The 19,135-nt window shown below is 54.9% G+C and overlaps 1 protein-coding gene across 3 annotated transcripts in view; it reads left to right on the top strand.

Moving 5' to 3' along the window:
- The window catches only part of LOC116954168 (uncharacterized), an 87,173-nt gene extending 68,062 nt beyond the window's left edge, over positions 1–19,111 (top strand). For 2 of the 3 annotated variants that reach the window (XM_032974651.2, XM_076052159.1), the window contains exons 11-19: positions 63–181; positions 377–447; positions 1,773–1,887; positions 2,067–2,169; positions 2,290–2,472; positions 2,938–3,068; positions 5,957–6,155; positions 10,271–10,378; positions 10,988–19,111. In XM_032974651.2, coding sequence (XP_032830542.2) covers positions 63–181; positions 377–447; positions 1,773–1,887; positions 2,067–2,169; positions 2,290–2,472; positions 2,938–3,068; positions 5,957–6,155; positions 10,271–10,378; positions 10,988–11,230 — 1,272 coding nt within the window. In that variant the 3' untranslated portion in view covers positions 11,231–19,111. The remainder of the gene's footprint in view (positions 1–62; positions 182–376; positions 448–1,772; positions 1,888–2,066; positions 2,170–2,289; positions 2,473–2,937; positions 3,069–5,956; positions 6,156–10,270; positions 10,379–10,987) is intronic. The other variant, XR_012929618.1, reaches the window with a different exon arrangement.
- Positions 19,112–19,135: the final 24 nt, after the last annotated feature.

Here is a 19,135-nt window from a genome sequence, read left to right as displayed (position 1 = left end):
ACTGAGGAGAAAAAGGCAGCTGAGCGTGGTGCTTTATTTGTGTGGTGGTGGTGGTGTTGCAGCAACGGTTCTGGCAGCTCGTGGAGGAGCGTGATGCGCACGTCGCAGTGCACTGCGGGAAGGTTGACACAAAGACTTCTGGGAGTGGATTTCCAGTCTCCAAATCGGATTCCTTCTCCAGGTGAGTGGTGGTGGTGGTGGTGATTATGGTTTTGGTGGTTGTGGTGATTATGGTTGTGGTGGTGCTGATTATGGTCATAGTGATGGTGATGTTCCTGAAGTTTCTGATGACATTGGTGGTGCTGTTGGTGGTGCTGTTGGTGGTGCTGATTGATGATGATGATGGTGGTGGTGCTGTGTCGCTGTGCGTCGTCAGGCACGGCTGGAACTTGACCGTTCTCCCCAGCAACCCGGCCTCGGTGCTGCGTCACCTGGGCACCGTGTCTGGTACGTCATCAACGTCGACGTCATCATCGTCTTAGATTAATCATCACTCATCATCACCACTCATCACCAGTGTTACTTTGATCGCCTCCAAACATCGCGAGGCCGCTGTGGGCCCTGGTGCATGGGATGAATCGGAGGGGATTGGCCCTCGTCCAATCTCTCCACCCCGCCCCCCCCCCCCCTCTACATATCCCGAGGGGCCCGGTGCAGTTGCACCCCCTGCGTACTCGATAGCTGCGCCATTGATGGTGACCCAACATCTTCGTCGTCGTCCTTGTCGATGAGAACGCGACTACCGTGAGCGGGGTAGTGTGGGTCCCGGCCGCCCCCTGGTGGCGAGCCCCATTACTTCACTGCTGGCGCTAGCGGCAGAGCCCTCTTGAGATCCGATTGGCCGGGCTCAGTGTGGACAATTTGGGCAGAGGCAAATGGTGATCTGGCTTCTATACAACCACCACGACACACTCACCCTCCCGCTCACTCACTCACTCACCCACTCGCTCACCCACCCACTCACCACACTACAGTGTCACCACGACCCACTCACCCTCTCGCTCACCCGCCCACTCACCACACTACAGTGTCACCACGACACACTCACCCTCTCGCTCACCCGCCCTCTGGCTCACCCGCCCACTCGGCACACTGCAGAGGTACCACGACACACTCACCCTCTCGCTCACTCGCTCACTCACCCTCTCGCTCACCCGCCCACTCACCACACTACAGTGTCACCACGACACACTCACCCTCTCGCTCACCCGCCCACTCACCACACTACAGTGTCACCACGACACACCCTCTCGCTCACCCGCCCACTCACCACACTACAGTGTCACCACGACACACTCACCTTCTCGCTCACCCGCACTCGCTCACCCGCCCACTCTCCACACTGCAGTGTCACCACGACACACTCACCCTCTCGCTCACCCGCCCACTCTCCACACTGCAGTGTCACCACGACACTCACCCTCTCGCTCACCCGCACTCGCTCACCCGTCCGCTCGGCACACTGCATGTCGCATCGCTTCTCTTCCCTTGCACTGCTGCACTCCTCACCCACTCATCATCATCACCACTACCACTCACCATCTCGTCACCACCACGATCGTCCCGTACCCCCCCGAGCTCTCTCGACAATCACCACACTCGCTCCACATAGCCCATTAACGCTTCCTGTCACTTACAACTTAGTGCTGTTTGTTGATGGCCGCTTCACATTTTGGGCACCTAGGCCCGTGCTTAATAGGTGCTTGCTAACAGCACTTGCCTCAGCAGCGGATGGCTACACGGGGCACCTTTGCCCGTGCATTTGCGTGCAGGAGTGACTGTGCCATGGCTGAACATCGGCATGATCTACTCCACCTCGTCGTGGGCCCAGGACCCCCACCTCCTCCCCTCCATCGACTTCCTGCACACGGGCGCCGACAAAATATGGTGAGTCGTCCTCCGTGATGCAGGGGGTGACAGCTGGGCGAGGAGTGTGGTGAGAGGGGCGAGGGGCGAGGCGAGGCGAGGGGTGAGGTGCGATGGCTGCGGTGCAACAGTCGCACTCGCAGCAAGAATGCCGGAGGTTTTGCGAGCGGCGTGCCGCGCTGTGCCGTGGGCTGCTGCAGGTACAGCATCCCGGCGGGGCAGCAGGAGGCGCTGGAGAGAGCGGTGCTCTCCCTGTCACCGGCCAACGGGAAGCCGGCGCTCGAGTTGCTGCAGCAGAACATTGTGAGTGCGCGCGTCGCTCCCGGTCGCGGCTTCCAGTTCCGGTGTGTCGGGGTTTGTCGGCGGGACTCGGGGGGGGGGGGGGGAGGGGTGCCACGTGTCTTATGACGAGGGCCCCGGCAGGTCTCCCCGGAGGCGCTGCGCCGCGCCGGCGTGCGCGTGCACCGCGCCGTCCAGCGCAGCGGCGAGTTCCTCGTGGTCTTCCCCGGCGCCTGCACGGCCAACGTCTCCTGCGGCTACAGCGTCTCCGAGGCCGTGCCCTTTGCCACCGCCGGGTGGCTGCCCACGGCATGGCGCGCCGCGCAGGTGTGCCACCACTCGCTGGCACTCGCCACCACTGACCGGCACTCACCGCCATTCACCGCCACTCACCAGCACTCGCCGCCACTCACTGCCACTCACCGCCACTCACCACCAATCACCGCCACTCACCGCCACTCACCACCACTCACCAGCACTCGCTGCCACTCGCCGCCACTCACTGGCACTCGCCGCCACTCACCGCCACTCACCGCCACTCACCGCCACTCACCACCACTCACCAGCACTCGCTGCCACTCACCGCCACTCGCTGGCACTCGCCACCACTCGCCACCACTCACCGCCACTCACCGCCGCTCACCAGCACTCACCAGCACTCGCCATCACCACGCGCGACACTCGCCGCACTGCGGCACGCTGATTAGTTGCCCTCCCCCTTTCTCCCCGTGTGTCTCCTCTGTATCCCCCATGTCCCCCCCCCCCCCGTATCCCCCTGTGTCTCCCGTGTAGACGCTGAGGGAGCGGCGCTCCCCCAACGTGTTTGCAGTGGAAAAGCTCCTCTACCTGGCGGCCGTAGCGGAGCTGGAGAGGGAGAACGCAGCGGCACTCGGACACGTCGCCCCGCTCCTGCAGACCCTCCGGTGCCCCCTCCCCCCCTCTCCTCCCTCCCACCCTCCCTCCCACCCTCCCTGCCTCCTTCCCTGCCTCCTTCGCTGACTCCCTGCATCTGCTCCCACCCTCCTTCCCTCAGTTTGAGTCTATGGATCTCTGTGTGAGTCAATGGGTCTCTGTGAGTCTATATATCTGTGTGAGTCTGGATCTCTGTGTGAGTCTTTGGGTTTCTGTGAGTCTATGGTTCTCTGTGAGTCTATATATCTGTGTGAGTCTGGATCTGTGTGAGTCTATGGGTCTCTGTGAGTCTATATATCTGTGTGAGTCTGGATCTCTGTGTGAGTCTTTGGGTCTCTGTGTGAGTCTATGGGTCTCTGTGAGTCTATATCTGTGCGAGTCTGGATCTCTGTGTGAGTCTTTGGGCCTCTGTGTGAGTCTATGGGTCTCTGTGAGTCTATATATATGTGAGTCTGGATCTCTGTGTGAGTCTTTGGGTCTCTGTGTGAGTCTATGGGTCTCTGTGAGTCTATATATCTGTGTGAGTCTGGATCTCTGTGTGAGTCTCTGGGTCTCTGTGTGAGTCTATGGGTCTCTGTGAGTCTATATATCTGTGTGAGTCTGGATCTCTCTGTGAGTCTTTGGGTCTCTGTGAGTCTATGGGTCTCTGTGAGTCTGGATCTCTGTGTGAGTCTTTGGGTCTCTGTGTGAGTCTATGGGTCTCTGTGAGTCTATATATGTGTGAGTCTGGATCTCTGTGTGAGTCTTTGGGTCTCTGTGTGAGTCTATGGGTCTCTGTGAGTCTATATATCTGTGTGAGTCTGGATCTCTGTGTGAGTCTCTGGGTCTCTGTGTGAGTCTATGGGTCTCTGTGAGTCTATATATCTGTGTGAGTCTGGATCTCTGTGTGAGTCTTTGGGTCTCTGTGTGAGTCTATGGGTCTCTGTGAGTCTATATACCTGTGTGAGTCTGGATCTCTGTGTGAGTCTGGATCTCTGTGTGAGTCTGGATCTCTGTGTGAGTCTTTGGGTCTCTGTGTGAGTCTATGGGTCTCTGTGAGTCTATATATCTGTGTGAGTCTGGATCTCTGTGTGAGTCTTTGGGTCTCTGTGTGAGTCTATGGGTCTCTGTGTGAGTCTATGGGTCTCTGTGAGGCTATATACCTGTGTGAGTCTGGATCTCTGTGTGAGTCTTTGGGTCTCTGTGTGAGTCTATGGGTCTCTGTGTGAGTCTATGGGTCTCTGTGAGTCTATATATCTGTGTGAGTCTGGATCTCTGTGTGAGTCTTTGGGTCTCTGTGAGTCTATGGGTCTCTGTGAGTCTGGATCTCTGTGTGAGTCTATGGGTCTCTGTGTGAGTCTGTGGGTCTCTGTGAGTCTATATATCTGTGTGAGTCTGGATCTCTGTGTGAGTCTTTGGGTCTCTGTGTGAATCTATGGGTCTCTGTGAGTCTATATATCCGTGTGAGTCTGGATCTCTGTGTGAGTCTTTGGGTCTCTGTGTGAGTCTATGGGTCTCTGTGTGAGTCTATGGGTCTCTGTGAGTCTATATATCTGTGTGAGTCTGGATCTCTGTGTGAGTCTGGATCTCTGTGTGAGTCTATGGGTCTCTGTGTGAGTCTGTGGGTCTCTGTGAGACTATATGTCTGTGTGAGTCTGGATCTCTGTGTGAGTCTTTGGGTCTCTGTGTGAGTCTATGGGTCTCTGTGTGAGTCTATGGGTCTCTGTGAGTCTATGGGTCTCTGTGTGAGTCTGGATCTCTGTGTGAGTCTATGGGTCTCTGTGTGAGTCTGTGGGTCTCTGTGAGACAATTTATCTGTGTGAGTCTGGATCTCTGTGTGAGTCTTTGGATCTCTGTGTGAGTCTTTGGGTCTCTGTGAGTCTATATATCTGTGTGAGTCTGGATCTCTGTGTGAGTCTTTGGGTCTCTGTGTGAGTCTATGGGTCTCTGTGTGAGTCTATGGGTCTCTGTGAGGCTATATACCTGTGTGAGTCTGGATCTCTGTGTGAGTCTTTGGGTCTCTGTGTGAGTCTATGGGTCTCTGTGTGAGTCTATGGGTCTCTGTGAGTCTATATATCTGTGTGAGTCTGGATCTCTGTGTGAGTCTTTGGGTCTCTGTGAGTCTATGGGTCTCTGTGAGTCTGGATCTCTGTGTGAGTCTATGGGTCTCTGTGTGAGTCTGTGGGTCTCTGTGAGTCTATATATCTGTGTGAGTCTGGATCTCTGTGTGAGTCTTTGGGTCTCTGTGTGAATCTATGGGTCTCTGTGAGTCTATATATCCGTGTGAGTCTGGATCTCTGTGTGAGTCTTTGGGTCTCTGTGTGAGTCTATGGGTCTCTGTGTGAGTCTATGGGTCTCTGTGAGTCTATATATCTGTGTGAGTCTGGATCTCTGTGTGAGTCTGGATCTCTGTGTGAGTCTATGGGTCTCTGTGTGAGTCTGTGGGTCTCTGTGAGACTATATGTCTGTGTGAGTCTGGATCTCTGTGTGAGTCTTTGGGTCTCTGTGTGAGTCTATGGGTCTCTGTGTGAGTCTATGGGTCTCTGTGAGTCTATGGGTCTCTGTGTGAGTCTGGATCTCTGTGTGAGTCTATGGGTCTCTGTGTGAGTCTGTGGGTCTCTGTGAGACAATTTATCTGTGTGAGTCTGGATCTCTGTGTGAGTCTTTGGATCTCTGTGTGAGTCTTTGGGTCTCTGTGAGTCTATGGGTCTCTGTGAGTATATATCTGTGTGAGTCTGGATCTCTGTGTGAGTCTATGGGTCACTGTGTGTGTGAGTCTGTGGATCTCTATGTGAGTCTGTGGATCTCTGTGTGAGTGTGTGGATCTCTGTGTGAGTCTTTGGGTCTCTGTGTGAGTCTGCGTGGTGGTGGCATCACAACGTCCATCGTGATGTCCGGATCTCGGTGTGTGCGGCCGCAGGGACGTGGAGCTGCGGCGGCGGCGCCGTCTCTTTGAGGCCGGCCTGCGACTCTCGGCGCGGCACGGAGCCGCCCCGGAGGGTCCCCACGCGCCGGGCAGCCCCATGGTGGTCCGTAAGCGCGTGCGGCGCTCCCCCGGCGAGCCCGAGTCACCAGAGAGACGCTGCCAGACGTGCCGGCAGCTCTGCTACCTCTCCATGGTATGGCTTGAGGCGCCACGGTGGCTATGAGATGTTAACAACCTCGCCTGGTGTGCAGGAGGTCGTGGATTAGATCCCAACCCTGACGCCTGCTGCTGTATATTTGGAATTTGCGTGTCTCTCTCCCTGTGGTTGCGTGGATTTTTCTATGGGTCCTCTGGTTTTTCCCTCGACATTCAGAATCAACATATGAAGCATTTTAGAGTATTTAGCCGATGTGAATTTCCACACGATAAGTCACTTCGTTAAACTATTATTTGTGATAGCCATGTCGCTTCTGAAAAAGAGCTACATAGCTCAGTAGTGGGCAATATTTGGTCAAATCTAAAAAATAGTTTAGTTGGAGTTTTTACCGCTCGCGTCGCCATCGCTCTGCATACTGTTACAGCTCATGCACACGGTGTTCACCGCACATCTTTACGACACAGCCACACACCCACTCACTCACACAACAACAATAACCGCCATTCTCCACTAAGTGTCGAACGCCCGCTGGCAGGAGGTCACGGGACAGACCCAGGTGCCATGGGTTGACTGATTGAGATGACTGGCCGATGCACCACCTGTGCTCCCTACTGTGCCAACTTGCTGTGATTTAGCCACCCGGCGCTCCGCTCGTTGTTGTGAGCGGCGCTCTTCTGGAGGGCCCCTGCCTCCAGAAGAGCGATGCCCAGTAGCTTCCTTCACAACCCTCCTCCACAGAGATCGATCTTGACACCACTGGTATCAGTCATGGGCAAGGCCACTCAGCTCCACATCCTCCTGTACCACATCACTCCATCTCTTCTCTCGCCCATACCGTGCCCGTTTAGCCCTCTGTATCCAGTGGCTGGGCATGCGGCCTACATGACCCAGCCAACGCAGCCTTGCCTGTCGGAGGAGCTCACCAATGGGATTTTGTCTAGATCTTTCAAGGATTTGTGAGCTACTCACAATCCAGCCTGGTTAAACCCAGGATGGATCGTAGGCAGGCCAGTCTGAATGTCTCTAACTGGCGAAGATTTCCATTAGGGGGATCCACGTTTCGCAAGCATAGAGAACGGAGGTCATGACCGTAGCCGAGAAGATCCGAAGCTTTGTGTGGTGCGACCGACAAGCTAGCCTCCACATAGCGTTATGCAGTTGATGAAAAGATATTGCCGCTCGACTGATTCGGAGTGAGACCTCTGCTGTCAAACCGGAGCCGGTCATGAGCACACTGCCGAGGCATGGAAAACTCTCCACTCTCTCCACAACTACACCATCACCAATTGGGAGTTGTGGGGGTGGAGTGCCTGATGGCACAAAATACCCAGGCAGGTGCTTAGTTTTGATGGGGCTGATGGTAGAACCCAACCCCTTAGTGGCACACTCCAGGTTCAGCAGCAGCACCTCCAACTCCTCTGAATGAGCAGCAATTACCAGATCATCCGAATACATAACATGGTTGACCCATAGGGAGCCATCCCTTGACCGCCCTCGGGCATCGATCAGCCACCCATTGTATCTGTACCAGATGGAAATTCCCCCAGTACAGCCATCGAAGGCTTCACGAACTGCCTGGTCGACATAGATGTTATATAATGTGGGAGCCAGAGGACTCGCCCCCTCACCCACCCCCTCACCCACCCACACTCAATCCCCCTCACCCACTCATTCACTCGCCTACTCACCAAACTGGATTTTTTTTTATCTCATGGGGGCTTTGCTCAGCATCTACATAAAATAGTATATATATATCGTTATTATCGTGTTCATAATCATCACCATAATAATTATGTTGATACTATCGTTATTATCACCTGTGTGTGTAGCACCACTATGGTTCTTGTTGCTGTGATCGGGAGCAACGCTCATCGCGCCACCCAGCAGCAGCCTGCACCAATCCTCACGGTTACCATCATAGTGACGACGACGATGTTGATGACGACGTTGATGTTGACGATGTTGGTGATTTCGATATTAATGACGACGATGTTGATAACGTTGATGACGACGACGAGGCAACGCTACTGTAATTATGGATAAAGATTCATACAACAACAAAATCCAGAATCTGCTCAACGATGGAAGTTACTCAAAAATTAAAAATGACCCTACTAATAGCCTAGCGATAAAAACCAACAAGATCATCACAAGTTCGACCTCCCTAATCGACCCAACTAAACGTCCCTCCCTAAAACCTTCTGCTGCAAGACCCCCTAGATTATATGGTCTTCCCAAGATTCATAAAGAAGGCACCCCACTACGACCCATCATATCCACGATCAACTCCCCTACCTATAGACTAGCCCGTTTTTTGTCAGATACCTTGCTGCCTTTCACTGGCAAGACCGCCTCAGCAGTACTCAACTCAGCCCAATTGGTCTCTATGGTCAAAGACGTTGTACTGTCCCCTGACGATATCCTTGTCAGCTTCGATGTGGTCTCTTTGTTCACCAAGGTCCCAGTACCTGATACCATTGAAATAATTGAAAATTTGGTCCAACATGGACTAGACCCCGATACACCTGCACTGGTTAGGCACTGCCTCAACAATACCTACTTTACATGGAATGGCTTCTTCTACAAACAAAATGAGGGTACCCCCATGGGATCCCCCTTGTCACCAGTGATAGCCAATATTTTCATGGAGAAATTTTAATCAGACGCCATCCAGACTTCCACCCTCAGACCTTCCCTGTGGAAGAGATATGTAGACGACACTTTCGTCATTTGGCCACATGGCCTCCCGGCTTTGAACCATTTCCTAGACCACATTAATTCCAGACACCCCGCCATCAAATTCACCATGGAAGTGGAGAAAGATGGCAAGCTGCCATTCTTGGATGTTCTGTTTGAGAGGAGACCTGATGGCTCATTGGGACATTCTGTCTACAGGAAACCCACCCACACAGATTCATACTTGAAACCTGATTCCCACCACCACCCGACGCAAAAGAATTCTCTCATCAAAACGTTATACCACAGGGCTCATTGCATTTCGGACCAACACCACCTGACCAATGAATTAAAACATGTGCATCTGGCCTTCAAAAGGAATGGATACTCTGACCGTACCATCCGCCAAGCTGTTTCTCCCTCTATACAGAAACAACCACTTGATACTCCGGTCAAAACCATCACACTACCATATATAGCAGGCGTTACTAAAAAGATCTCCAAAATTCTAAACAAACACAAGATCCTGGTCCGGTTCAATACAGTACACAAAATCTGTGACCTGATCCCTTCCGTGAAGGATGTCATTCTTGACTTACAGTACCCCGGAGTTTACAGATTGATCTGCACCTGTGGTGACTGCTATATCGGGGAGATGAAACGGCATGTCTCTGACCGAATTCGCGAGCACAAATCAGATTTGAAACAGGGCAAAACGAATTCTTCTGCCGTGGCTGATCACTGTTACAACGCTGTGGGTGATCACGATATAATTTTCTCCGATACCAAGGTTCTTTGCAAACCCACGGGTTTTTATCAGAGATTTGTTCACAAGGCAATTCAGATTTACAAACACAGACACAATTTCAACCGTGAAGATGGTTTCAAATTAAGTAACCATTGGAAAGATGTTCTAAATCGAACCAAACATTAAACTAATTTTCAATGGTACAGTGTATTTATTAAAGTAGTGGTACCCCAAACTTTCGCAGCTGCTTAAATTCCCTTTTCACACCATCAATATGTAAACTCCCCCTCCCCCCCTCGCCGGTCTGCACATGTTCACCCCCTCTACACCGTTCATCATGCTAAGTCCGCCAATTAAATGTAAATGTTTATGCTAATTCCTTTGTCAAGGCACCTTAATTCCTCTCACACAAGCTTAAAGGTCGCGGACTGAGCTTGGCTGTGTTTACTCCAGCGCTGTCCTCGAGACAGTCTGGTCCCTTCACCTGATGAAGGCCACTTGTGTTGTGGCCGAAACGTCGTGAATTTTTTATTTTTAGTTGTTTTATACTTTTACGTGACTTTACCGAATAGAACCAAAGAGTATGGATTCTTGCAGTCACGAAAGCTTCAAGTCTAGAGTTGAGACGACGATGTTGACGACGATGTTGACGACGATGTTGACAACGTTGACGACGTCAATGTTGACGACGATGTTGACGACGTTGTTGATGACGACCATGTGTCAGGTGGTGCAGGAGAGCGACGGCACCGTGTTCTGTCTGGAGTGCGTGCTGGCCCACGTCAAGGAAAAGAAGACGTGCCGCGGTCTGAAGATGATGTACCGCTACGACGAGGTACGTGTGTGTGTGTACGTTGAATTAATTTCCACCGTATGTAGCCAAATGTGCTAATTGGAGGTGCAGGCGAAAGGACACCAAACTAACCACCATCACCACCATCAACACAGCATCACCCCCACCATGAACATCACCACACATCAGTATCACCATCATCATCACCACCACCACCAAAAGATCCCCAATGTAACCTTAACTGACTGTTGGGGCCAGTGCTGTTAGCGAGCACATGATGGCTGGCAGGGCACAATGACCGGCTCAGTGGCGATGTTTACACACCCCATCAGGTACTCATTTGAGGCTGAGTGGACCTAGGGGAGGCCCAGTAGCAGTTCCGATATGTCACTTGTGTTGACCGTGAGTGGGAATCGAACTCACGTCACCGGGTTCGTAGCGAAATGCGCTAACCGCGACACTTTCGCTCCTTATATCACCACCACCAGTATCACCAACGTTATGATCACCCCTGCCGCCACCACCATTACCACCCCCCCCCCCCCTTGAGGTGAGGCGCGCGGTGAGCGGAGGTGTTCTGCAATGCTGCCCCCATCTATCTCCCCTCTCTGTCACTCTGACGCTCTCTCTCCCCGCTCTCTCTCTCGGCAGGAGCAGATCAACAGCCTGGTGTACCGGGTGACCACGGCTGTGGCGTCGGGCGACGGCACCGCCGCGTCGCCATCGCGGCCCAAGAGAAGCTCGCGCCGCACTCGCCACGGCGGCGCAGCGACGCCGCCGCCACCGGCGCCGCTCACTCGTACGCGGGACTCCCCCGAGCTCGCGACGCCGGCACCATCTCCGCCGCCGCCGCCGCCGCTTGCCACCTCCAAGCGGCTCCAGGGCCTCTCCTGAGCCAGGCCGCCGCCGCTGCACGACGACCGCACGAGGAGCAGCAGCGGGAGGAGAGCGTTAGGGCCGCCGTGCCGATCTCATCGTGGGGAGCGATGGAGGCGGCCGTCCTGATGTCGGCTGTTCCGCCCGCGTGGTTCGGGCGCCGTTGACCGCGACCGTGTTGGCGGTTCGGGCCGCAGTCGCCGAGACGGGTCTCGGTGCGGGTCTACGGGTCTCGGTGCGGGTCTACGGGTCTCGGTGCGGGTCCGTAGGTTTCTCTGTGACTCTGTAGGTCTCGGTGCGGGTCTACGGGTCTCGGTGCGGGTCCGTAGGTTTCTCTGTGACTCTGTAGGTCTCGGTGCGAGTGTACGGGTCTCGGTGCAAGTCTATGAGTGGACGGTGGGAGACTGTAGGCGCAGAATGCGTTGGTAGTGAGGAGGTGCAATGGTGGTGGTGGTGGTGGAGAAGGCGGCGTGGCGGTGGCATCAGCAGTGGCTCTGGCCACGACAATGTCTCCATGGGTGATCTCGGAGCTGCGCATTTCTCTGGATAATCCTCATTCCTCTCTGGGTCTTTAAGGTGTCATGTTCCCCTGGAGGGACGTTTCTTGGGATGTTGTCGACAATTACCTAGCGAGCGTGAAAGGATTTCAGGTCTAGCCAATGGTTGTTTTTGCTTTCTTGATAACATTGATATTGTGTTTTGTTTAAAATTGAAAGCCATTCAAGGTGAGAACGACGCAGTTCCCCAGTAGTCGTGGTGATGATGATGATGATGATCATGGCGATGACGTCACGCTGAGCGGCGGTGACGTCACGCTAAGCGGCGGTGACGTCACGATTCACAATGGTGCTTGCGACGTGATGGCTTCATGCCACAGTTGGGCTTGAGAAACAAACATGGTGCTTGCCCTTAAACCAGGAAAATGCCACGTTCACGGAACAGCAGGAACGCACGAGCTGTAATGCTGACCCACGCGCGTGCGCGTGGGGAGCGACGGTCAGTGCGTCGTGAGTCCCGGCCACCCCGCTCGCGGCCAGTACCGGTGACTAATATCTAAACAGGCCCTGGGCCCTCCCGTAGGGTTGACTCGGCCTGAAACGATTACCCGGTGCGGTGAGCGTGCAGACATCAGCACCGGCGAGACGGAGGCGGGCAGCAGGCGTGGCGCTCGGGCACACGGCGCCCACACGTGCTGCGGCGACCTTCGCAGGCGCTGCCCGTGAGCAGCCCTGGCAGCCCATGGGGCGGGGTGCTCTGTGCGTCTGGCCTTCTCGACCGCTAGGCTGGTCGCAAGTCGCTGACAACGATTGGTCATTTGTTAGTCGACCTGTGCGTGCGTCCATGTACATGCGTCCATGTGCGTGTGTGTACGTGCGTCCACGTGCATGTGTGCACGCACGCGCACGCCTGCACGTGCGTCCGTGCGAGTGCGTGTGTGCGTGCGGACGTATGCGTCCGTCCGTGTGTGTACCTGCGTGCGGGCAGGGGGGCGGTGCCGTGCGACGGCAATGCGGTGCGCCACCGTCTCGCCGTTGTGCCGCACCGCGGGGGCGTTGCGCTCGAGTCGTCAGAGGTGTGAAGCGGAGCTCCCCGTGTCCACGTCAACTCCTCGTTAGCTTCAAGTCTCCCTGGGGGTTGTGTCGACGTGAACTTTACTGGAGTTCGGTTCCCTGCGGTGGTGGGGCGGGGGGTGGCGGTGTGCGCGTTGCGATTTTATCTCTCTTCGCTTTTATTTATGGAATTAACTCTGAAGTGTTTTTGCTGAAATGCTTTATTTATTTCCTAGTGATGCACCGACATGCTCGCGACATTTGTAGGCTCCACGTACGTCGCATGTTCGCCGATTAGCGTCGTTTTAGTCTCGCCGACTCGGACGGTGAGGATCTGCGATTGTCCCCGTGCGTGGGGAGTGAAAAATTAATCGGTGTGATTACTGATTACTTGACATTTCATAAGTAACTTAATGAGCTGATCCTCTGCTCGGCATCCTCACGATGTAATCGAATGACTTGGGATCGCCCTCGGCTGGGATACGTCGTGTTGACATGATTCCAGACGCGGCGGCGGCGGCGGCGTTCCCACGTGTCTAGCCCATGCCGCCGACTCTTCGCCTCGCCCTTCTGTTGTATATTGGAATAGTTTTTCCAATTTTCATTCAAAGTCAAAGCCGCCGTGCAGAGCAATGAAGCGGAGCTCGCCGCTAGATCTGCCGACGCGCGGTCGGCGATTCAGACCCGCTCCACAGGGGCGGGGGGGAGGGGGGTAGGGTTCACGAATCGGCGGAGGGGGGAGGGGGGACGATCTCCAGCCCCAGTTTGGTGAAAACGCAGCCCGTGTTTAAAGCGCTGCCAGCGACCGCACGGAGGAAACGCGGCATGTACTTTATTTGGTTTGCCAGCAACATTGGCCAAATTCAGCTCTTCAGAATCAAATATCAGTTGGGCTGTTACGCGAGGAGCATTACTACTTTCGTGTGGAACGGAGGTGTCGCTTGCAAACGATCTCGGAGGTAGCTCTGCGATATGTGCTTCCGCGTGCCGTTCTCCGGCACCGAAAGGGGGTCGAGATTTCTGAACGGGTTCTTGGTGACGCCGCAGTGACCGCTGGGACAATCGGGGCGGCTGAAAACTGGATGAGAATTGCCCACAATTCCCGATTCAAAGTTGCCGTGCCGGCGCCTTTTCCACCAGAATGTTTTGCGTTTCTCCGCCGCTGCATGGTGCGCGACCCCGCCGGTGCGGCGCGCTCGTACCGTCGGGTTCTGCTCTTGCCGATGGGCGACGGTGGGCGGAGGGCACCGCCGAACTAAGCCAGTGCCTTTGTTGAGCTGCTCAGGGTGGCCACGGCCTCACGTGCAGCCCGTTTCCCCATTCCTCTGGCAGCTGCACAGACAACAACAACAACCACCCTAACCCCGTCTCCTCCGCCTCGTTGTTGTTGTTGTTAGCGATTCCTTTGTGTGACTGTTTAAAAGCCTTCCTCGCCTCTCGAGTGACGGGAGGAGAAGGCAGTTTACTGTTTGCGTCGACACGTTGCCACCGTGTTGAGCTGTTTTAGTGTTTTGCGGGTGTGAATTGTGCCGGTGTAGCCGTACGTACTGACACCTCTCAAACACCAAGTATACCGGCTAACTTGACCGCCTAGGTTTTTTACAGCCAAGGTTATTTTTCACGATTGATTTTTTTGGGTTGGGTCCATGTAGCTATCTGGCCAAACTTTTCGTCTCATAAACAACCAAATTTAACAGCGATGAAACTGAGAAGTGCGTCCAGCGTCCTTCAGGGTCATCTCCAAAATCCGCCTGCCGCACGTCTTCCATCATCATCATGATGCCCGCTGTAGAGCGATCGGCCGTGCCAGCACTGTTTGGCGGGGGACCAACTGGCGCAGAGGAACAGAGGGAAAAAATCCACACCAAACCAGTTTCTTATCACTGATCCCACAGTCTTTCTTGCCCGGCACCGACCTGCCATGCCATCACTGGGCCCCGCTGAACGGGTTTCCGACCAAGGGCGAGGTCTCCGTGTAGCCACGACACAAATGGTGTCGCTCGGTGGCGCGCGACTGCCCGCCGTGTTCAGCGGGGGTCCGGTAGGCGCCTCTCACGGCCAACTGGGGGGACGCTGGCGCACGGCTGGGCCGTGACGCGCTGTTGCCGCCGGGCCCAACCACAACATCAATCGTGAATCCTGGTCACGCGGGCACTTTCCCAAACGGTTCCTGTTCCTGTGCAGTAACGCGATGTCTCCGCAGGGATTGGGGGAGGGTGGTGGGGCAGCCTCTGCAGGACGACTCGGTCTCGCACCGGGACTCCCAATCCGCGTGGCGCACCCCCCCCCCCCCCCCACGCTGAGTGGAGCGGCCGGGTACCGTGAGCGCGGGCGCTGCGCACGGAAAGCGAGGGGAGTGGGGGTGAGCCCCCGCGGTTTGGTTTTGGGGGGCAGCGCCAGCGATGGGGTGCGCTGGGCCACCCGTGCCGTGAGGACCTGTGTGCGGAGCATGTCCCTTAGGGCAGCTGCGGTGACTGGGTTTTGGGGAAAGTCGGAGAGGCAAGAGGATGCGGCACAGCGGTGGTGGCGGTTGCCGTGCACTCCCAGGGAGTTAACGGCACACGTGGGCCTTGCGCTGTTAACACCCCCCACCCCCTTCGTCTGTGGTTGTTAATTTTTTCATTTGTAAAATGTTTCGGTTTTGTGTTTTTTTTTTTGCGTTGAACAGAAGCGACAGAGCGCGGAATGCCGTTGATTTTATCGTTGTCGCTGAAACGTGGACGGTGGTGAAAATGCAAATCCAAGAATCACAGACTTGGGGAAATGCACTATGCTCGCTCGGCGAGGAGTCAGTTTACGGACGTTCACGAATCGACGGACGCTCGAAACAAACAACAACAAAAAGGAACTCTTCCGTGGTTTTTTTTTTTCCAAAGAAGAATCGCCGGGCCGGACGAACGTCCACTCACGCGCCCCCCCAGCGCACCGAGCCGCCGTCTTCCCGCACCGCCGCTTGGTGAGAATCCCGCCTCTGCCGGCGCCTCCTCCGGTGGCGGCGGTGGCGACCGTCTCCTCTCGCGCCAGCGATCGCATCTCGTGACCAGCGTGGCCCGTGCGACGCTGCGCCTTGCGGGATAGCCCGCGCTCGATGCCTTCTCTTTGAATTTCTCTGTAAGTGAAAACAAAGCCTTAAGATTGAGACGTTTCGCCTACACAATGACGACGGTGATGATTGCGACGATAACGATGACAGTTGCTCCACACATGGCCATAGCCTGAGATACCTTGAAGTCCTGTGAGATACTGCGAGGACCCGTCTACATGAAACACTACACCACCCTCTCCCAACCTCCCTCTCCATTATCATTCACCTTCCTCCCTACCTCCCTCACCTCCCTCCGCCTTCCATCACCCCAACCTTCGTCTCTCCATCATCCACTCCCCTCCCTGCTTCCCTCGTGTTCTCCTTCCCTCCACCTTCTCCCCCCGATTCCTCATTCCTTGTTTTTGCCCTGATGGTGTCCACCACTCCCTGACCTCCAACGCGCGCCCTCAACTCCAAACGTCTTCGTTCAGGGCAAATCCTCGCCAAGCAATGAAATATTCCACATTCCCATGACGGGGAACTAGTTGTTTGTTTCTTCCCCATGGAGCATGAGGTCAACCAATGTTGTCTTGCGCTTTTCATCCTCAAGGGGATGCTATGACGGTGACGAACCCCGGTCAGGATTTGAACTCATGGCCTGCTTGCGAGTTGCACCCTGCGCGTGCACTGTGTGAGTGTTCTCCGGAGGCAGCTACGGCGAGTCGTGAGACGCTACAAAGCCACTGAGCGAAGGAGTCCGTTCTGTTAACTCAGGAAGACGACGACGATGACGACAACGACTTATCGGTTGAGGGGTTGGGGTTGCCTGCCTTCGCCCCCCCCCGGTCCCTCCCCCAAGACGATGTGGTGCTACGCGGGGCTGGGTTTACGCTGTGCGCAGAGATCCTCCTATGCCTTGAGTGAGAGAGTGCGGGTGGGTGAGAGTGTGAATGAGTGTGTGTGGATTGGAAGGATGCCATGGTGATGTCCCCCACTTTAAGAAGAGGGGCCAGGAAAGGTTCTAGCAATGATTATTCCACATCGCCAGGCAGTGTGCTGAGTAGAGGCTTGCGGAGCCCCATTGTGGTTTCCTGCACATATACCATTTTCTCTGTTCGCCTTCAACAGCAGTGGTGTAGGGAATTTCAAAGGGACCTACAGCTTTGCTTTATTGACCTATTCAAGGCCTATACTACCATCAATATGCCAGGGCTCTTTGCTGTTCTTCGTGCTTTTGGAGTCTGAATCTCTACTCACGATCGTTAAGGACCTTCATGATGGTGAGCGGTCCCGGGTAAAACTACGTCGCCGGGAGTCGGAGCCATTCGCTGTATGCGACAGGGATGTCCTCTGGCTCCCACATTATTTTACATCTATTTCGACCACGTAGTTCGTGAAGCCTTCCATGGTTGCACTTGAGGAATTTCCATCTGGTACAGATAAAATGGGAGGCTGATCGATGCCCGTGTGCGGTCGAGGGATGGCTCCGTATTGGTCAACCATGTTATGTACACTGATCTGGTGGTTGCTGCTCACTCAGAGGAGGAGTTGGAGGCGCTGCTTCTGAAACTGGAGCGGGCCACCAAGAGGTGGAACCTTACCATCAGCCCCACCAAAACTAAGCACCTGCCTGGGTATTTTGTACCATCGGACACTCCACCCCCACAACTCCCAATCGGTGATGGGGCAGTTGTCGAGAGAGTGGAGAAGTTTCCGTCCCTGGGCAGTGTGTTTATGACCAGCTCCGGTTTCGCAGTGGCTGTCTCGCTCCGAATCAGTCGAGCAGCGTTATCTTTTCATCGGCTGTGTAACGCTGCTGCTGTGTGGCAGCGACCTGGTCTGTCGCTCCACACCAACATTGAGGTCTTCACAGTCATGCCCTCCTCCCCCCCTCCCCCCATGGAATATTCGCTGGTTAGAAAACCATTCAGGCTGGCCTGCCTGCGATCCATCCTGGGCTTAACCAGACTGGATTGCATGTTTGAGAGAGTGGATGAATGCGTGAGATCCTTTTTCCTTCACCCAGATGAGACATGGTGGTGGATGTGGACGCGTCACGGTGAAGCACCCTCGGTGAAGATTCGGCAATGTCATCTTAGTTGTAGCAAACACGATGGTATTAAATGTGTACCCATCTCTGAGGCATTGGTGGGAACTCCACATTCCCATGGCGGGGACCAGTCTTTCCACGAGCGTGTCGCTGCACCAACACGAGCAGCCTTTTCTATCGGGTGTACCCATTTTACTCGCCGCCGATTGATGGCCGTGGTGATGGGTGCACGTGATGTGCTCTCCCATGTTGCGACGCCGTGGTGGCAGAAAGACGCGGCTCAAGAAACGCGGCCCTATGTCCCCCGTGAATTTAAAGAGTCCCCCAGGGGACGTTGGAAACGGTGCCGAGTTTAAACGAAAACCTCTTTCCCCCCCACCGCGCTCCGATTCGCAAAACCAAAACATTCCTTAACAAAACAGTCGGACTACTTTTCCTCGAGGCTTGTTGAAAGTCTGATTATCTCTGTGGAAACCGACGTCAGGGTTAAAAGGGGGATTCGTTTAAAAGTCGACAGGCCACGATGCTACCTTGGCTTTGGTCGCTCTCGATAGTCGCCTCTTCAGTGAATCTGTGCAATTGGCTTGGTCTCGTGTCACGTCAATTTTATTTTTGTTGCTGAAACAAGAGGCGTCTTTCTGACACAAATCTGCCACTCGAAGCGCAGCGTGACGAACATCGCTCACCACGGCAGCCCTGCCCTGCGCGCGCGCTTTGAAACGGATCCCCAGGGGGTCGCTCCCTGACATCCGCTTCCAAGGGCCGCTCTCCAGACCGCGAGAGTTCCCTAGGGATTCTCCGTGACGCGACAACGCAACAGGCGCGACGGATTTTGGGGGGTCGGGGGGGGGGCGACCACGGTAAATAAATTCACGTGGGGGCCTCGCGGGGGGGGGGGGGGAGCGGCCGCTGTGCCGGCGCCAGCGTGGAAGTCGCGCGAGAGTCACGTGGTTTCCCCGTCTGGGAGGCTCGCTTCAGTCGCTGCGCTCCATTCCCCTCGTCCCCCGCACCAACTTCCACTGCGTTCCTGTTCCCCGCTCGCTGTGCCTCTTCCCCGCTCTCTGTTTTAGGAAGTGGCAACGCGCGGTTTTATTTATTTATTTTCTGATTTGTGGTTTCTCGGAGGATGATGGTGACGACGACGATGGTGACGACGATGATGATGAGGTTTTTATTAAGTAGACGTTTTAAGTGTAATTGTTTTTCGTGCATTTTAACCGCGAGAGTTGCGTTCAATTGAATTTTCCAAATAAAGTTTTTGGGTTTTTTTTTTACCTCTGGGCGCCTCCTGGTCATTG

The sequence above is a fragment of the Petromyzon marinus genome, chromosome 54 (genome assembly GCF_048934315.1).
Source record: "Petromyzon marinus isolate PM22_M1 ecotype Great Lakes invasive population chromosome 54, UKy_Petmar_22M1.pri1.0, whole genome shotgun sequence".
NCBI classification, from domain to species: Eukaryota; Metazoa; Chordata; class Hyperoartia; order Petromyzontiformes; family Petromyzontidae; genus Petromyzon; species Petromyzon marinus.
Note: the sequence above shows the minus strand (reverse complement) of the source record. Positions and strands in the feature narration are given on the sequence as shown.